The sequence below is a fragment of the Schistocerca nitens genome, chromosome 12 (assembly GCF_023898315.1).
Source record: "Schistocerca nitens isolate TAMUIC-IGC-003100 chromosome 12, iqSchNite1.1, whole genome shotgun sequence".
Lineage (NCBI taxonomy): Eukaryota > Metazoa > Arthropoda > Insecta > Orthoptera > Acrididae > Schistocerca > Schistocerca nitens.
This window is the reverse complement of record NC_064625.1, coordinates 87,815,322-87,833,479: the sequence shown is the minus strand read 5'-3', so window position 1 is coordinate 87,833,479 and position 18,158 is coordinate 87,815,322. Positions and strand designations below refer to the sequence as shown.

Genomic DNA, 18,158 nt, shown 5'->3' with positions numbered 1-18,158 from the left:
GCACAATGCGAAATTTTCTAATTTGTTTCACTTCGTAGCTGGCTAAACACCGGCTGTCCGTTTTCGCGTCTCCATCCGAACTGTCCACTTTGGTGTCTCGACCAGAACTGCCCTGTGCCCGTTTCCCGCCCGCCGAACATCGTCACTCACCTGACTAGGGCAGTTCCCTTTCCTGAAGCCATCCATCTGATTGGCTACATCTTATCCTACATTATTTTACATTTTAACATACATAAATAATCAAAGCTTGACCACTTTCACGTTCTAAATAAAGTAACAATAATATCCATTGCATAATAAACGTTAAATTCTTTTACATAAAACCAATACAATTTCTTTCTTAGCTTTGAATGCCACGGGCAGTAGCCTTGCAACAATGTTCTTTCCGATAAATAAATGAAGAAAAAAAGTAACTATTATGTACTAAGCTTTACAACACATATTCTATTACCTAATGATTCCACAAGGTGTAATGCTGTCATCGTTCAATGTGTTTTGTGTGGAGGAAATGATGATCTGATGCTTAACTAAAAATACTGATAATTTAAATTTACTATATCCTTTAAACAAAAAAAAGTTACAGAGTTAGTATTTACAAAATGGCTCTGAGCACTATGGAACTTAACATCTACGGTCATCAGTCTCCTAGAACTTAGAACTACTTAAACCTAACTAACCTAAGGACTTCACACAACACCCAGTCATCACGAGGCAGAAAAAATCCCTGACCCCGCCGGGAATCGAACGCGTTGTATTTACAACGATTGTCATTTTAATGACGCACTTCTACACTCCTGGAAATGGAAAAAAGAACACATTGACACCGGTGTGTCAGACCCACCATACTTGCTCCGGACACTGCGAGAGGGCTGTACAAGCAATGATCACACGCACGGCACAGCGGACACACCAGGAACCGCGGTGTTGGCCGTCGAATGGCGCTAGCTGCGCAGCATTTGTGCACCGCCGCCGTCAGTGTCAGCCAGTTTGCCGTGGCATACGGAGCTCCATCGCAGTCTTTAACACTGGTAGCATGCCGCGACAGCGTGGACGTGAACCGTATGTGCAGTTGACGGACTTTGAGCGAGGGCGTATAGTGGGCATGCGGGAGGCCGGGTGGACGTACCGCCGAATTGCTCAACACGTGGGGCGTGGGGTCTCCACAGTACATCGATGTTGTCGCCAGTGGTCGGCGGAAGGTGTACGTGCCCGTCGACCTGGGACCGGACCGCAGCGACGCACGGATGCACGCCAAGAAAATGGCTCTGAGCACTATGGGACTCAACTGCTGTGGTCATAAGTCCCCTAGAACTTAGAACTACTTAAACCTAACTAACCTAAGGACAGCACACAACACCCAGCCATCACGAGGCAGAGAAAATCCCTGACCCCGCCGGGAATCGAACCCGGGAACCCGGGCGTGGGTGCACGCCAAGACCATAGGATCCTACGCAGTGCCGTAGGGGACCGCACCGCCACTTCCCAGCAAATTAGGGACGCTGTTGCTCCTGGGGTATCGGCGAGGACCATTCGCAACCGTCTCCATGAAGCTGGGCTCCGGTCCCGCACACCGTTAGGCCGTCTTCCGCTCACGCCCCAACATCGTGCAGCCCGCCTCCAGTGGTGTCGCGACAGGCGTGAATGGAGGGACGAATGAAGACGTGTCGTCTTCAGCGATGAGAGTCGTTTCTGCCTCGGTGCCAATGATGGTCGTATGCGTGTTTGGCGCCGTGCAGGTGAGCGCCACAATCAGGACTGCATACGACCGAGGCACACAGGGCCAACACCCGGCATCATGGTGTGGGGAGCGATCTCCTACACTGGCCGTACACCACTGGTGATCGTCGAGGGGACACTGAATAGTGCACGGTACATCCAAACCGTCATCGAACCCATCGTTCTACCAGTCCTAGACCGGCAAGGGAACTTGCTGTTCCAACAGGACAATGCACGTCCGCATGTATCCCGTGCCACCCAACGTGCTCTAGAAGGTGTAAGTCAACTACCCTGGCCAGCAAGGTCCCCGGATCTGTCCCCCATTGAGCATGTTTGGGACTGGATGAAGCGTCGTCTCACGCGGTCTGCACGTCCAGCACGAACGCTGGTCCAACTGAGGCGCCAGGTGGAAATGACATGGCAAGCCGTTCCACAGGACTACGTCCAGCATCTCTACGATCGTCTCCATGGGAGAATAGCAGCGTGCATTGCTGCGAAAGGTGGATATACACTGTACTAGTGGCGACATTGTGCATGCTCTGTTGCCTGTGTCTATGTGCCTGTGGTTCTGTCAGTGTGATCATGTGATGTATCTGACCCCAGGAATGTGTCAATAAAGTTTCCCCTTCCTGGGACAATGAATTCACGGTGTTCTTATTTCAATTTCCTGGAGTGTATATGAAATGTTGATCGTTAAGATCGACCAAAGCGTTCAAACTTTTGCATTCATGTTTTGTTACAAAACTTGTTAAATTCCCTTTAACAATAAATAATAAACTATTATAGACACGAACAGTATTCAGGTTATATTGGGATTACCATTAAAATTTATGGAGGATGGCAGATTAAAATTACTGTGGCTTGATTCCCTGCATTACTACAGAATTAAATAGTTTTCATAAATGTTTCCTTTTACGGCCGATCTTAGGTCCGCCATATTTAACACTCCTACGTCTACTGGGTTTCCCTATGACGTAGGTTCTCGTCTGTCTCACTCGCACAGTACAGCGCTTAGGCCTCAATAGACAATAGCCGGCTGTGAGTTTCCCCATCTCGTGGTGAATCTGCGCCCTTTGAGGCATCCGGTCCTGGACGACAGGGTTCGTTTCACAATTCCTGAAGGCTGACTCTTTCGGCCATATACTTAAGTGATTGCGAAATGCTCGTTAACTCACTTCTTGCTTCTCTGTATGCCACGTAAAATATAAATATACCAGAGCACACACAGTGTCAATATTCGTCCTCCCTCTTTCGTCAGGCGTACACTTTACACGTTTCATCACCTCCTCCTTCGACAGAAAACTGGAGGTAACCACATTAGATGGAAGCTCCGATTTAGCCGCTGGTAAAATGAACGGAAAACCAGCTCTGTAAGAAACATACTCAACACCTACAACTTTGAATTAGGTGTGACGCAGAGTAACATTGGCCCAAATTCCATCAGCACGAGGTGCAGAAAATCAAACGCAGTGTGTGATAAGGGAAGTACATTTTCGCTGAATATTGTAAGGACAACTACCGTCGCATCACAAAATTGCTGGGCCTGGTGATCTGGTGACAGGACGCGTGCCTGGATACCGGAAGGCCACGAAATCGAATCCCAGCGCCACCACGAAATTATCAGTCTGCCTTTAAAATCTCAGGGAAGTTTCGATAGGAACGACACGTGGTTCAGAATGACAGTTAAACTTCTGTCCCTTTCCCAGGTGGGCTGGAGACATACAAGCCGGCAGAGTGAAAGACTTGAGACTTCCAACCGCCCGTTGAGCAATGTTATTACTATTATTACACTACTGACCATTCAAATTGCTACACCACGAAGATAACAACAGGAAGAAGATGCTATGATATGCAGATAATTAGCTTTTCGGAGCATTCAATTACAGGCGTCACCTACAACATGCTGACATGAGGAAAGTTTCCAACCGATTTCTCATACACAAACAGCAGTTTGAGAGGCACCCACATGCCTTACTCATACTGTGGCATCAAGCAGTCAGGCCTGCAAGATGAGTGGTCTGCGAAGCGAGTGGATTCATTCTTATTTATCGAGTAACATGAACTCTCGTACTCACAATCAAGTTACAAATTATCCTCCTGTATGAATATTACGCAACGGAAACGCACATCTGACTATCAGTAATTTACAGAACTCTGACTGTTCACTACGCACTGGCAATACCACAATTTCGTTCTTATTCAACGGCTTTGATCAACACGTGGCCATCGCACTGCATATGAATGGCGCACACATTATAAATTCTGGGTATCATGGCAACACACTATTCGAAGGAAAAGGCCACCAATCTTTTTCTTTTCACTATCTTATTTATTCCGATAAATTCTATAACCTACAACAATAACACATGAGAAATTCCGCCCAGTGGGCATGGCTTTACATTGGTGATTCTCTATTTTTATGGTCTCGTAATTATTTAATGCTACAGTGCACTTTCTGGATAGGATGGTGGATCTTTTGCTATATCTCACACTTCGACGCTCACAACCATTATCACGAAACTTTCCAGCACACCGAGCGGTACAAAAGGAACATGCATAACCCACTACCTCTGAAACTACCTTGCTACTCTCCCATGCAAACCACACATACTTAAACTACATGACATACACCACACTGCAACACGGAATACAACAAAAGGAAAAGTCACAACATTATAATCACATCACTTTCAGCTTTCCCACTTCAATTAAAATTCATCCCAGTTGCACACGACACTGCCCCACTTCGTAACTTTTCTTTCCTACTACGAACTCTGGAGGATATATGCACGTCTTCCTGTGCAATGCAAGCCAAGTGGCGTTGCTGGATAGACGGCTGACTCACCTTGCTTCTATCTCAGAGTATTATAGTTTGAATCTAGCGTCACACGGAATCATATCACGCAAAGTAATATTAAGAACGTATTCATCACACACGCGAGTCCTCAACTGATACCATGGACGAGTACTTCTCTTTATCCTTTGTCTCACACACAGATTGAGACTCACACAGTACTCACCACGTGGAAGTACTCGTCTCCAATTTCAAGTCCTGCACACGCCATTTCTTAAATATTTCCAACTTATAGTACACATGCCAGTAATTCAGCTTAACTTAAGCACTCGGAAGTATTTCAACTTATTGCTACACGTGGTTTCATTCTGACCGTTGGTCACTTCCGAAGATTACTACGATCCCCTTAATATTACCTGCCTGACATTTAATTTTCCCCACAAAAGTTTCTGAAACAGAGAAATTATTATTCTAAACTACTCTTAAGTAGAAGAGTACTCTTAAGTATTTCACATGCATGCCATGTCTCCACTCTTTTGTCCTTACAGGGCATGCCTAAGACAAGTCTTACCAACACTAGATCCAGCGGCAGAGTGCTGAAACATGGCCGTTCTTCAGGCCATCTCGCACCTCTGCCGAAGTGGGGGAGCACCTTGCTACTGTATTGGTCAGCCACATTTCAGGCGCTCAAAGCTCAGGTAAATTTCATCTCTTTGGTCCCACCAAAGGTGACCCAAGTACCGTCTCAAAGATGATCACATATTCACATTCACTATCTGCGGTTAGTAGACGACCATACATTCATTCATTTCACAGATCTCACCAAACTGGATGTAGGGATTTATTTTGTGGGAGTGCACATGTGATCAATTAAATAAATAAATTGTCATTCTTTCCCACACTGGTATCCGGGTTCACTGTGTTAATTGAAATTGAGTTATTATTAGAAAAAATATGTTGTTCTGACAAGAATAACGAAAAATGTTGTACCTATTTTCAATGTCGGGCGGTACTGTACCCTTTCAAGTTGACAGGCGTTGCCTGGTGAAACGTTGTTGTGATGCCTCGTGTAAAGAGGAGAAATGTGTACCATCACGTTTCCGTCACCTCTTGTTCGCAATGACGGCTCTTTGAGCAGTGGACGTTACATTTCATATGTGTTACGACCCGTGGCTCTACCCTTCATTCGATCCCTGCGAAACCCTATATTTCAGCAGGATAATGCACGAACGCATGTTGTAGGTCCTGTACGGACCTTTCTGGATACAGAAAACGTTCGAATGCTGCCCTGGCCCGCACATTCTCCAGATCTCTCACCAATTGAGAACGTCTGGTCAATGGCGGCCGAGCAACTGGCTCGTCACAATACGCCAGTCACTACTCTTGATGAACTGTGGTATCGTGCTGAAGCTGCATGGGCAGCTGTACCTGTACACGCCATACAAGCTCTGTTTGACTCAATGCCCAGGCGTATCAAGGCCGTTATTACGGCCAGAGGTGGTTGTTGTGGGTATTGATTTCTCAGGATCTATGCACCCAAATTGCGTGAAAATGTAATCACATGTCAGTTCTAGTATAATATATTTGTCCAATGAATACCCGTTTATCATCTGCATTTCTTGTTGGTGTAGCAATTTTAAATGGCCAGTAGTGTATTATGAAAGTTTTCTGACACGATGATTTCAATTTTTTTTAGTCAGATGGGCCAATTAAGTTACCCATTCATCTGTTCGCTACGTTTTGTTCCTGTCTTCTGATAACTTCAGACCAGATTGTTGTTTTTTTTTTTCACTTTCCTACCTTGGAAACTTACCGTATTCCGTAATCTTTCCCAAAATCCTTTTCTGTGGTTGTTTCTTCAACTTTAATTTTTGTTTCTAAATTCATTTTTACTTTGCAGATCCAGCTTATTGTTGGCTTCTTATCCTACAAATATTCTAAGATTATTTAGATAATCTACCGTCCTGGATTCGATATAGATGTTCGAAAAATACTAGTCTCATTATTCTTATTCCTTTGATTTGTTTTCCAAGTTTCGATAAATGTCACCGGTTACTTGGAACAATTTCCAGTTTTCATAGTTTTTCGTGAGGTTGATATCTTCCTTATTGAATTCGCCTTTTTAGTATTTCTCATTTATCCAAACTATTGTTTAACGCTAGAGATTTTGCTCTATACGGAAATTTTTATCTTCACTGTTCTATTGTAATGCCTTATTTGTTCTTTTTCTAGAAAGGCCTACAAAAGTCTTTCTTTATAACATAAGGCTTTTGCAGTGGCTATTTTTACGGTGTAAATAGCAATGACCTGGAGTGCGTCCATCGACGCACACGTGAACACCCGCTAATAGCTTCCACTGCCACATCCCTCGGTCGTTACCGAAGTCGTCAGCTTCTCTGACGAAAACATTCTTGCCTCTCCTTATTGTGCCTGCGCTCCCTGCCGGATGCAGACTTGCGGCTGCGGGACGTCTGCATCAACTTGAAGGTAAGATCTCCCCGTTTACTGAACATACAGTGCTGTCTGTGAAGGCTGTGCTCGCTACTGTATGCTAAATGTATTGAACTACAAAATCACTCCTCGCCCAGTACAAAAATCTGTATTTGCTAGTAATGAGCAGTTCCTAGACCCTAGCTTCAACTGTTGGTGACAACTCACACACTTTACTTAGGCAGCACATCTGCTGTGAACAGTTGGCGGAACACGTTAATAATAGTGTCGTTGACTATGCAACACAATTTAATTATCCATTGAAGGTCATAGAGTAATTTCTGTTGAAACTTCCAAGCTCTCAACTTTGTAGCGCGCGTGCTGGAGTATTGAGTACACCATTCATGTGCGTCTACACGATACTGCGAAAGAAACTTAATTGTGTGTGGTGGAGGGTACTTTTTGTACCACTAACTGAGCCCTTATAAAGACTGCTTTGAAAAAAAGAAAATTATTTTACTGCTACTACTACTACTATTAGGCTAATTACTGTTTAGCTCTACAGGGCCTTTATACTGAAATGTTTCCCATACCACCTTGTATTGTCTTTCTATGTGTGTGAGTAGCTGTATGTTCACTGCTGTGGGTAAATACATACAGCGTACACAGGGCGATGTGTGAAACTGATAGCGATTACACGCTTCCGCTGTTGTGGGAATCTGCTCCAGATGCTGCAGATACCGTGTTGAGCTGAAAGTGGTAACCAAAGTACGGAGAAATATTCTTCGTGGCTCTTTTGCATAGCAATCAGATTGCTTTCAGTTCTGAGAAATGTCCAGGTACTATTGTGGACTTGAATGATCCATGAAGTGACTTCTTTTCCGTAGAAAACATTGAACTATTTCACTAGAACTGAACGCTCCCGTCGGAACTGTTCTCAAGCTCGTGTTTATTAGTAAATCACAATATAAGTATACGCTGCGTGTATAATAACACGTACCTTCTTGAAATGAACAATATTTTATTGTTCTATTAACTGATTTCCTTCCATATACACATATATTTTACAATATGAATCAAAAACTCGCAATGGCGGCGATTTTTACATCACAAGAATGGCTCTCCTCTCATCAAATTTACTCTTAAGAAGAACAAAAGCTCTGTATCCTAAGAATAATTATGTGAGCGCTGACTGCCACAGAGTAATAAACAATATCTCTCTCTCTCTCTCTCTCTCTCGCACTGCCACAGCAAGTTACGCTGGATGATACATCATACCCTCCAACCCTGTTCCAGTCGCGAATAGCGCCTTGGAAGAATGATTGTCGGTAAGCCTCTGAACTGACTTTAATTTATCGAATTTTCTCGTCTTGTTCATTACGCGAGGCGTTGTCGTTGTTGTTGTGGTCTTCAGTCCAGAGACTGGTTTGATGCAGCTCTCCATGCTACTCTATCCTGTGCAAGCTTCTTCATCTCCCAGTACCTACTGCAACCTACATCCTTCTGAATCTGCTTAGTGTATTCATCCCTTGGTCTCCATCTACGATTTTTACCCTCCACGCTGCCCTCCAATGCTAAATTAGTGATCCCTTGATGCCTCAAAACATGTCCTACCAACCGATCCCTTCTTCTAGTCAAGTTGTGCCACAAACTTCTCTTCTCCCCAATCCTATTCAATACCTCCTCATTAGTTACGTGATCTACCCACCTTATCTTCAGCATTCTTCTGTAGCACCACATTTAAAAAGCTTCTATTCTCTTCTTCTCCAAACTGGTTATCGTCCATGTTTCACTTCCATACATGGCTACACTCCATACAAATACTTTCAGAAACGACTTCCTGACACTTAAATCTATACTCGATGTTAACAAATTACTCTTCTTCAGAAACGATTTCCTTGCCATTGCCAGTCTACATTTTATATCCTCTCTACTTCGACCATCATCAGTTATTTTGCTCCCTAAATAGCAAAACTCCTTTACTACTTTAAGTGTCTCATTTCCTAATCTAATCCCCTCAGCATCACCCGATGTAATTCTACTACATTCCATCATCCTCGTTTTGCTTTTGTTGATGGTCATCTTATATCCTCCTTGCAAGACACTGTACATTCCGTTCAACTGCTCTTCCAAGTCCTTTGCTGTCTCTGACAGAATTACAATGTCATCGGCGAACCTCAAAGTTTTTACTTCTTCTCCATGAATTTTAATACCTACTCCGAATTTTTCTTTTGTTTCCTTTACTGCTTGCTCAATATACAGATTGAATAACATCGGGGAGAGGCTACAACCCTGTCCCACTCCTTTCCCAACCACTGCTTCCCTTTCATGCCCCTCGACTCCTATAACTGCCATCTGGTTTCTGTACAAATTGTAAATAGCCTTTCGCTCCCTGTATTTTACCCCTGCCACCTTCAGAATTTGAGAGTATTCCAGTTAACATTGTCAAAAGCTTTCTCTAAGTCTACAAATGCTAGAAACGTAGGTTTGCCTTTTCTTAATCTTTCTTCAAAGATAAGTCGTAAGGTTAGTATTGCCTCACGTGTTCCAACATTTCTACGGAATCCAAACTGATCATCTCCGAGGTCCGCTTCTACCAGTTTTTCCATTCGTCTGTAAAGAATTCACGTTAGTATTTTGCAGCTGTGGCTTATTAAACTGATAGTTTGGTAATTTTCACATCTGTCAACACCTGCTTTCTTTGGGATTGGAATTATTATAGTCTTCTTGAGGTCTGTGGGTATTTCGCCTGTCTCACAGATCTTGCTCACCAAATGGTAGAGTTTTGTCATGACTAGCTCTCCCAAGGCCATCAGTAGTTCTAATGGAATGTTGTCTACTCCCGGGGCCTTGTTTCGACTCAGGTCTTTCAGTGCTCTGTCAAACTCTTCACGCAGTATCTTATCTCCCATTTCATCTTCATCTACATCCTCTTCCATTTCCATAATATTGTCCCCAAGTACATCGCCCTTGTATAGACCCTCTATGTACTCTTTCCACCTTTCTGCCTTCCCTTCTTTGCTTAGAACTGGGTTGCCATCTGAGTACTTGATATTCATACAAGTGGTTCTCTTCTCTCCAAAGGTCTCTTTAATTTTCCTGTAGGCAGTATCTATCTTACCCCTAGTGAGACAAGCCTCTACATCCTTACATTTGTCCTCTAGCCATCCCTGCTTAGCCATTTTGCACTTCCTGTCGATCTCATTTTTGAGACGTTTGTATTCCTTTTTGCCTGCTTCATTTACTGCATTTTTATATTTTCTCCTTTCATCAATTAAATTCAATATTTCTTCTGTTACCCAGGGATTTCTATTAGCCCTCGTCTTTTTACCTACTTGATCCTCTGCTGCCTTCACCACTTCATCCCTCAAAGCTACCCATTCTTCTCCTACTGTATTTCTTTCCCCCATTCTTGTCAATTGTTCCTTAATGCTCTCCCTGAAACTCTGTACAGCCTCTGGTTCTTTCAGTTTATCCAGGTCCCATCTCCTTAAATTCCCACCTTTTTGCAGTTTCTTCAGTTTCAATCTGCAGTTCATAACCAATAGATTGTGGTCAAAATCCACATCTGCCACTGGAAATGTCTTACAATTTAAGACCTGGTTCCTAAATCTCTGTCTTACCATTATATAATCTATCTGATACCTTTTAGTATCTCCAGGATTCTTCCAGGTATACAACCTTCTTTTATGATTCTTGAACGAAGTGTTAGCTATGATTAAGTTATGCTCTGTGCAAAATTCTACAAGGCGGCTTCCTCTTTCATTTCTTCCCCCCAATCCATATTCACCTACTATGTTTCCTTCTCTCCCTTTTCCTACGCTTGAATTCCAGTCACCCATGACTATTAAATTTTCGTCTCCCTTCACTACCTGAATAATTTCTTTTATCTCGTCATACATTTCATCAATTTCTTCATCATCTGCAGAGCTAGTTGGCATATAAACTTGTACTACTGTAGTAGGCATGGGCTTTGTGTCTATCTTGGCCACAATAATGCGTTCACTATGCTGTTTGTAGTAGCTAACCCGCACTCGTATTTTTTTATTCATTATTAAACCAACTCCTGCATTACCCCTATTTGATTTTGTATTTATAACCCTGTAATCACCTGACCAAAAGTCTTGTTCCTCCTGCCACCGAACTTTAGTAATTCCCACTATATCTAACTTTAACCTATCCATTTCCCTTTTTAAATTTTCTAACCTACCTGCCCGATTAAGTGATCTGACATTCCACGCTCCGATCCGTAGAATGCCAGTTTTCTTTCTCCTGATAACGACGTCCTCTTGAGTAGTTCCCGCCCGGAGATCCGAATGGGGGACTATTTTACCTCCGGAATATTTTACCCAAGAGGACGCCATCATCATTTAACCATACAGTAAAGCTGCATGTCCTCGGGAAAAATTACGGCTGTAGTTTCCCCTTGCTTTCAGCCTTTCGCAGTACCAGCACAGCAAGGCCGTTTTGGTTAATGTTACCAGGCCAGATCAGTCAATCATCCAGACTGTTGCCCCTGCAACTACTGAAAAGGCTGCTGCCCCCCTTCAGGAACCACATGTTTGTCTGGCCTCTCAACAGATACCCCTCCGTTGTGGTTGCACCTACGGTACGGCCATCTGTATCGCTGAGGCACGCAAGCCTCCCCACCAACGGCAAGGTCGTTGGTTCATAGGGGGTAAATACTATGTTGTCCTACTCTTCCTGGAACGCGCTCTCTCATTATAATCGTAAATCTCTGCGTGCTACACAACGCCATTCTTGTAACGTTTGCCAACAGAGTCTGTTGAGCATTCCTGTAACGCTCTCCCGCCGGCCAAACTATTCCGTGACGAAACGCACCGCTCTTCTTTGGATCTGCTTTATCTCTTATATTAGTCCTACCTGATATGGATGCCAGAGATATAAGCCACTTCCTTCATGTATGAGTTACATTTCCGTAAGATTCTACGTATGAATCTGCCTGGCACATGCTTTTCCCACTATTTGTTTTACTTGGTCATTCCACTTAAGGTCCAATTGGATAGTTACTCCGCGATACTGTTTCCAGCGGTTTGTCATCAACAGTGTAGCTGTACAGTAATGGATGTCTTTTCCTGCGTATGCGCAACATGTTACATTTATGTAAGTTCAGGGTCAACTGCCGGAGCCTGCACCATTCATCAGTTCTCTGGAGATTATTCTGCAAATCGTTACTACGTTCTGGTGTTGCTTCTTTGTTTTAGACAACTGCGTCATCTGGAAACAGCCTTAAAGGGCATGTGACGCTTTCCACTAGATCATTTATTTACCTGTTGCAAACAGTAAATCCTATCACACTCCCATGGGGTAAGCCGGAAATTACATCTGTCGATTTTGTTCCGTTAAGAGCGACTTGTTGAGTTCTGTCTGCAAGGAAGTCTTCAATCCAGTCGAAAATCAGCTCCGATCCTCGATAAGTTCGTACTTTTTCCACTAAACGGCAGTGCGGGACGGTGTCAAATGCCTTCGTTCAGTCAACCTCAGCGCCATTGCCGAATTTACACTCCTGGAAATTGAAATAAGAACACCGTGAATTCATTGTCCCAGGAAGGGGAAACTTTATTGACACATTCCTGGGGTCAGATACATCACATGATCACACTGACAGAACCACAGGCACATAGACACAGGCAACAGAGCATGCACAATGTCGGCACTAGTACAGTGTATATCCACCTTTCGCAGCAATGCAGGCTGCTATTCTCCCATGGAGACGGTCGTAGAGATGCTGGATGTAGTCCTGTGGAACGGCTTGCCATGCCATTTCCACCTGGCGCCTCAGTTGGACCAACGTTCGTGCTGGATGTGCAGACCGCGTGAGACGACGCTTCATCCAGTCCCAAACATGCTCAATGGGGGACAGATCCGGAGACCTTGCTGGCCAGGGTAGTTGACTTACACCTTGTAGAGCATGTTGGGTGGCACGGGATACATGCGGACGTGCATTGTCCTATTGGAACAGCAAGTTCCCTTGCCGGTCTAGGAATGGTAGAACGATGGGTTCGATGACGGTTTGGATGTACCGTGCACTATTCAGTGTCCCCTCGACGATCACCAGTGGTGTACGGCCCGTGTAGGAGATCGCTCCCCACACCATGATGCCGGGTGTTGGCCCTGTGTGCCTCGGTCGTATGCAGTCCTGATTGTGGCGCTCACCTGCACGGCGCCAAACACGCATACGACCATCATTGGCACCAAGGCAGAAGCGACTCTCATCGCTGAAGACGACACGTCTCCATTCGTCCCTCCATTCACGCCTGCCGCGACACGAGGCGGGCTGCACGATGTTGGGGCGTGAGCGGAAGACGGCCTAACGGTGTGCGGGACCGTAGCCCAGCTTCATGGAGACGGTTGCGAATGGTCCTCGCCGATACCCCAAGAGCAACAGTGTCCCTAATTTGCTGGGAAGTGGCGGTGCGGTCCCCAACGGCACTGCATAGGATCCTACGGTCTTGGCGTGCATCCGTGCGTCGCTGCGGTCCGGTCCCAGGTCGACGGTGCCCGTGCACCTTCCGCCGACCACTGGCGACAACATCGATGTACTGTGGAGACCTCACGCCCCACGTGTTGAGCAATTCGGCGGTACGTCCACCCGCCCTCCCGCATGCCCACTATACGCCCTCGCTCAAAGTCCGTCAACTGCACATACGTTTCACGTCCACGCTGTCGCGGCATGCTACCAGTGTTAAAGACTGCGATGGAGCTCCGTATGCCACGGCAAACTGGCTGACACTGACGGCGGCGGTGCACAAATGCTGCGCAGCTAGCGCCATTCGACGGCCAACACCGCGGTTCCTGGTGTGTCCGCTGTGCCGTGCGTGTGATCATTGCTTGTACAGCCCTCTCGCAGTGTCCGGAGCAAGTATGGTGGGTCTGACACACCGGTGTCAATGTGTTCTTTTTTCCATTTACAGGAGTGTAGTAGTGCTGTAGCGTAACGCAGACCCTTGCGACATGGTGATAGCTCTTAGTATTTGTTCACCTGGCGCTCCCTCCAAGCCTCCTTTCCTCTACCCTGCCTCTACGACTCAGAACCTCAGGATCGCATCGTTTCACAAGAAAAACGTGCACCCGTTCGTGTTATACTTTCTGCAAATTTTGAGCATATTCGCCATTTTCACTTTATCTACTAAATCCGGACAGGAAATGAAAGAGAGAGTGGGGAAGAAAGAAGTTCAGAAAATGACATTTTCTTAAAAAAAAAGACAGAGTTTCAAAATGGAGTAAAAACCGGCATCTAAAACAAAAAAACTAGGCACAAAAGTGTTATAAAAGTTTACCCGGTCTCACAGGATATTCACGCAATATTTCTAATGAAACTGATCGGTTCTTCAAGCTTTCTGAAACAGGTATTATAAACGTGATAGTACCCAATACTAATCAATATACTATATTAAAACAAACTACAAATGTAGAAGTGACTACAAAGTTACGGATAGATGTGAAATTATTGCACTATTCAGCGTTTTATTTTTTTATAGGTATTAAGAAAGGTCAACATGTAAATATAAAAGAACACGGGGAGCCAGATGGTACACGTACACGTACGACATTCCTGAAGCTCACAGTGAGGCATGAAAGATTTCTGTTTGTATTGCGTTGTATAAACATAAAATGTAACTCGTGCCTACCCAAGCAAAAATAAATAAATAAATAAATAAATAAATAAATAAATAAAATAAAAAAATTAAGAAGTTGCATAGTTGTAAAAGCATTGCCTTGTAAGACTTTTTTAAAGAAAGTAAAGTTTTTGGTATCCTGTAAGTTTTATGTTCTTGTCAAATAAGACTTCAAACACAGCATTGTCATTATAATGAACGGATTACTTTTTCGTTTCAAGTACGTTTTAGTATGAGAAAATCACCCCAATCTTTCCCGCAGTTGTTTAGTTATAGTTTAGCATATTTCAGCTGGCGCGATTTCTTCATGCTGAGCTGTTGCTGCTGATTAAGTTGCACTTCGTCAGGTGAGGTTCTTTTCTTACTTCGTTGGTTCATTCGTTTCTCATCTTACGTTTACGCTGCGCTAATTCTAAGCGTTTTGTTTGTAATTCAGATTTTTAATGGGCCAGTGAACAATATGTTCTTCATAGTGTTGCTGATTATGTTGCACTTCGTCAGGTGAGGTTCTTTTCTTACTTCGTTGGTTCATTCGTTGCTGCTGATTAAGTTGCACTTCGTCAGGTGAGGTTCTTTTCTTACTTCGTTGGTTCATTCGTTTCTCATCTTACGTTTACGCTGCGCTAATTCTAAGCGTTTTGTTTGTAATTCAGATTTTTAATGGGCCAGTGAACAATATGTTCTTCATAGTGTTGCTGATTATGTTGCACTTCGTCAGGTGAGGTTCTTTTCTTACTTCGTTGGTTCATTCGTTTCTCATCTTACGTTTACGCTGCGCTAATTCTAAGCGTTTTGTTTCTAATTCAGATTTTTAATGGGCCAGTGAACAATATGTTCTTCATAGTGTTGCTATGTTACTTCAGTTTTTCAATTTTTGGGCAGTCTACAGTTTGATTCCGCTAGTGTTTTTTAAGAACAGTTTGATTTAATTAGCCGCCCAGTGCACGTCAGTTAGATTTGTCTTTAGGTAAATGCGTGCAATGAGACGCGCTGTTCCCAATAGTAATTTCACTTTAACCTTTTTATAACAGAGTGCAGTACATCCAGTTTTGAATAAAAAACAGGCACACATTATATCGCTCATGAACGAACGATCGAGTCAGAGCAAATAAATTTCCGTCTAGCCGCCATTATCAAGACCAACATCCGAAATGGCTATCTGGTGCCTTTGCTTTGCCTAATGCCAAACTGAACATCTAACAGATCCCGAATCTTTTCCCATCCCAATACAATAAGTGTATGTTCTGTATTTTTTTTTTCATTTACATAGCTAAACTGTTGTTGAACAGATGATATTTCCACAATTAGTGTTTTGGAATGATCATCTAGGGGTTGAAGCCCTTTTTTCCGTGTTTGCTTTAACAATACATATGTTTTTGGATAGAGTCCGCCTTTAGCAAAACACAATTTTGTTTTTTAACCCAAACATGTTTCACTGCGGTGCAGCATCTTCAGTGGGCTTTTATTTTTCATCTGTTAAATATAATCATTGTTCTATACTGTTTGTATAAATGTAAGTATTAGTTTTTAAATCGTAATTACAGATATTTGAAAAACACGTAAATTATGAAATTCACACCTTTTTACCACATGGTGTGGTTTTTCTGATGTGTTGTGTTTGTACAGTTACTGTTTTGCTCCACAGTTTGTCATCTGCAGCCACTTATACCTTAAAGTAGATAAACTGTTTAGCCCAAAAATTACGAATGGAAAATTGTTATTTCTATGCCTGAAATTATTTAATTCTGTGTCTCTGTGTGTGTGTGTCTATTTACTTAATGTTTCAGTACATTTTCTTTTTCTTCATCTTCATGGGTCTCAAACACTATATATTGTGTTACAACTGTCACTATTTCACTGTTTACCAGCTGTAAAAACAAACATGGTGGGCAGTAGAACGGTTGAAGGTGTAAGAACACACACACATACACAGACATAAACACACACACACACACACACACACACACACACACACACAGACACACACACACACACACACATACACTTAGAGACACACCAAAAAATATCATAGACGCCTCTGAAAGATTCGGAACAACCGCCAGGAACACCTTCAACTGTTCCACTGTCAGTCATCTTGTTTCTACACCTTCAACTGTTCCACTGCCCACCATGTTTGTTTTTACAGCTGGTAAACAGAGAATCAGTGACAGTTGTAACTCAATATATAGTGTTTGAGACCCATGAAGATGAAGAAAAAGAAAATGTAAGTGAAACATTACGTAAATACACACACACACACACACACAGAATTAAATAATTTCAGGTATAGAAACAAAAATTTTCAAATCGTAATTTTTGGCCTAAACAGTTTATCTACTTTTAAGGTATAAGTGGTTGCAGATGACAAACTATGAAGCAAAACAGTCACTGTAGAAACAAAACACATCAGAAAAACCACACCATGTGGTAAAAAGGGGTGTTTTTCAAATGTCTGTAACTACGATTTAAAAACTGATAGATAAATTTATACAAACAGTATAGAACAATATTTATCTTTAACAGATGAAAAATAAAAAAAGCCCACTGAAGATTCTGCACTGCAGTGAAACATGTTTGGGTTAAAAAACCAAATTGTGTTTTGCTAAAGGCGGCCCCTATCCAAAAACATATGTGGTGCTTTGGAAGCTCGCCGTTGAGACTCATTTTCATGGTCTAAGCTAAACATTTTCGTGGTCCGTGCCCACAGATGCGGACCCCAGTCACCTTGCTGTGTCTGCTAACGCTCCCGCTGGTGGCAGCTATAGGGGGCGTGAAGCTGAGGGCTCCAGAGGACGAAAAGTGCCCGTGTGAGCTGGAGGGGTCCACGGCCGACTGCTCCAACAAGTGAGTCTCGACACTCGCCTTAATCGTAAACTGTTGCCACTGAACAATTCCCCAACCTCACAGCAGCAATAAAGACTCTTTCGTCATTGGTAAAGTATCCTACATCTGTCCGTCGGGCTACCAGTTTATTGGGTCTGGTCAGTGAAAGGAATCTGTGGAAGGCAAGGCTATAACACATTTCATATACAGACAAATCTACACTACTGGCCATTAAAATTGCTACACCACGTGGATGACGTGCTACAGACGCGAAATTTAACCGACAGGCAGGAGATGCTGTGATATGCAAATGATTATCTTTTCAGAGCATTCACACAAGGTTGGCGCCGGTGGCGACACCTACAACGTGCTGACATGAGGAATGTTTCCAACCGATTTCTCGTACACAAACAGCAGTTGACCGGCGTTGCCTGGCGAAACGTTGTTGTGATGGTTCGTGTAAGGAGGAGAAATGCGTACCATCACGTTTCCGACTTTCATAAAGGTCGGATTGTAGCCTATATCGATTGTGGTTTATCGTACGCGACATTGCTGCTCGCGTTGGTCGAGATCCAATGACTCTTAGTAGAATATGGAATCGGTGGGTTCAGGAGGGCAATACGGAACGCCGTGCTGGATCCCAACAGCCTCGTATCACTTGCAGTCGAGATGACAGGCATCTTATCCGCATGGCTGTAACGGGTCGTGCAGCCACGTCTCGATCCCTGAGTCAACAGATGGGGACGTTTACAAGA

At 43.5% G+C, this 18,158-nt stretch overlaps 1 protein-coding gene across 1 annotated transcript in view; it reads left to right on the top strand.

The window, feature by feature from the left end:
- The window catches only part of LOC126214924 (slit homolog 1 protein-like), a 136,561-nt gene that overhangs the window by 84,966 nt on the left and 33,437 nt on the right, over positions 1 to 18,158 (top strand). Inside the window, exon 7 of the mRNA XM_049941564.1 lies at positions 17,288 to 17,424. Within this exon, the coding sequence (XP_049797521.1) occupies positions 17,288 to 17,424 (137 nt within the window). The remainder of the gene's footprint in view (positions 1 to 17,287; positions 17,425 to 18,158) is intronic.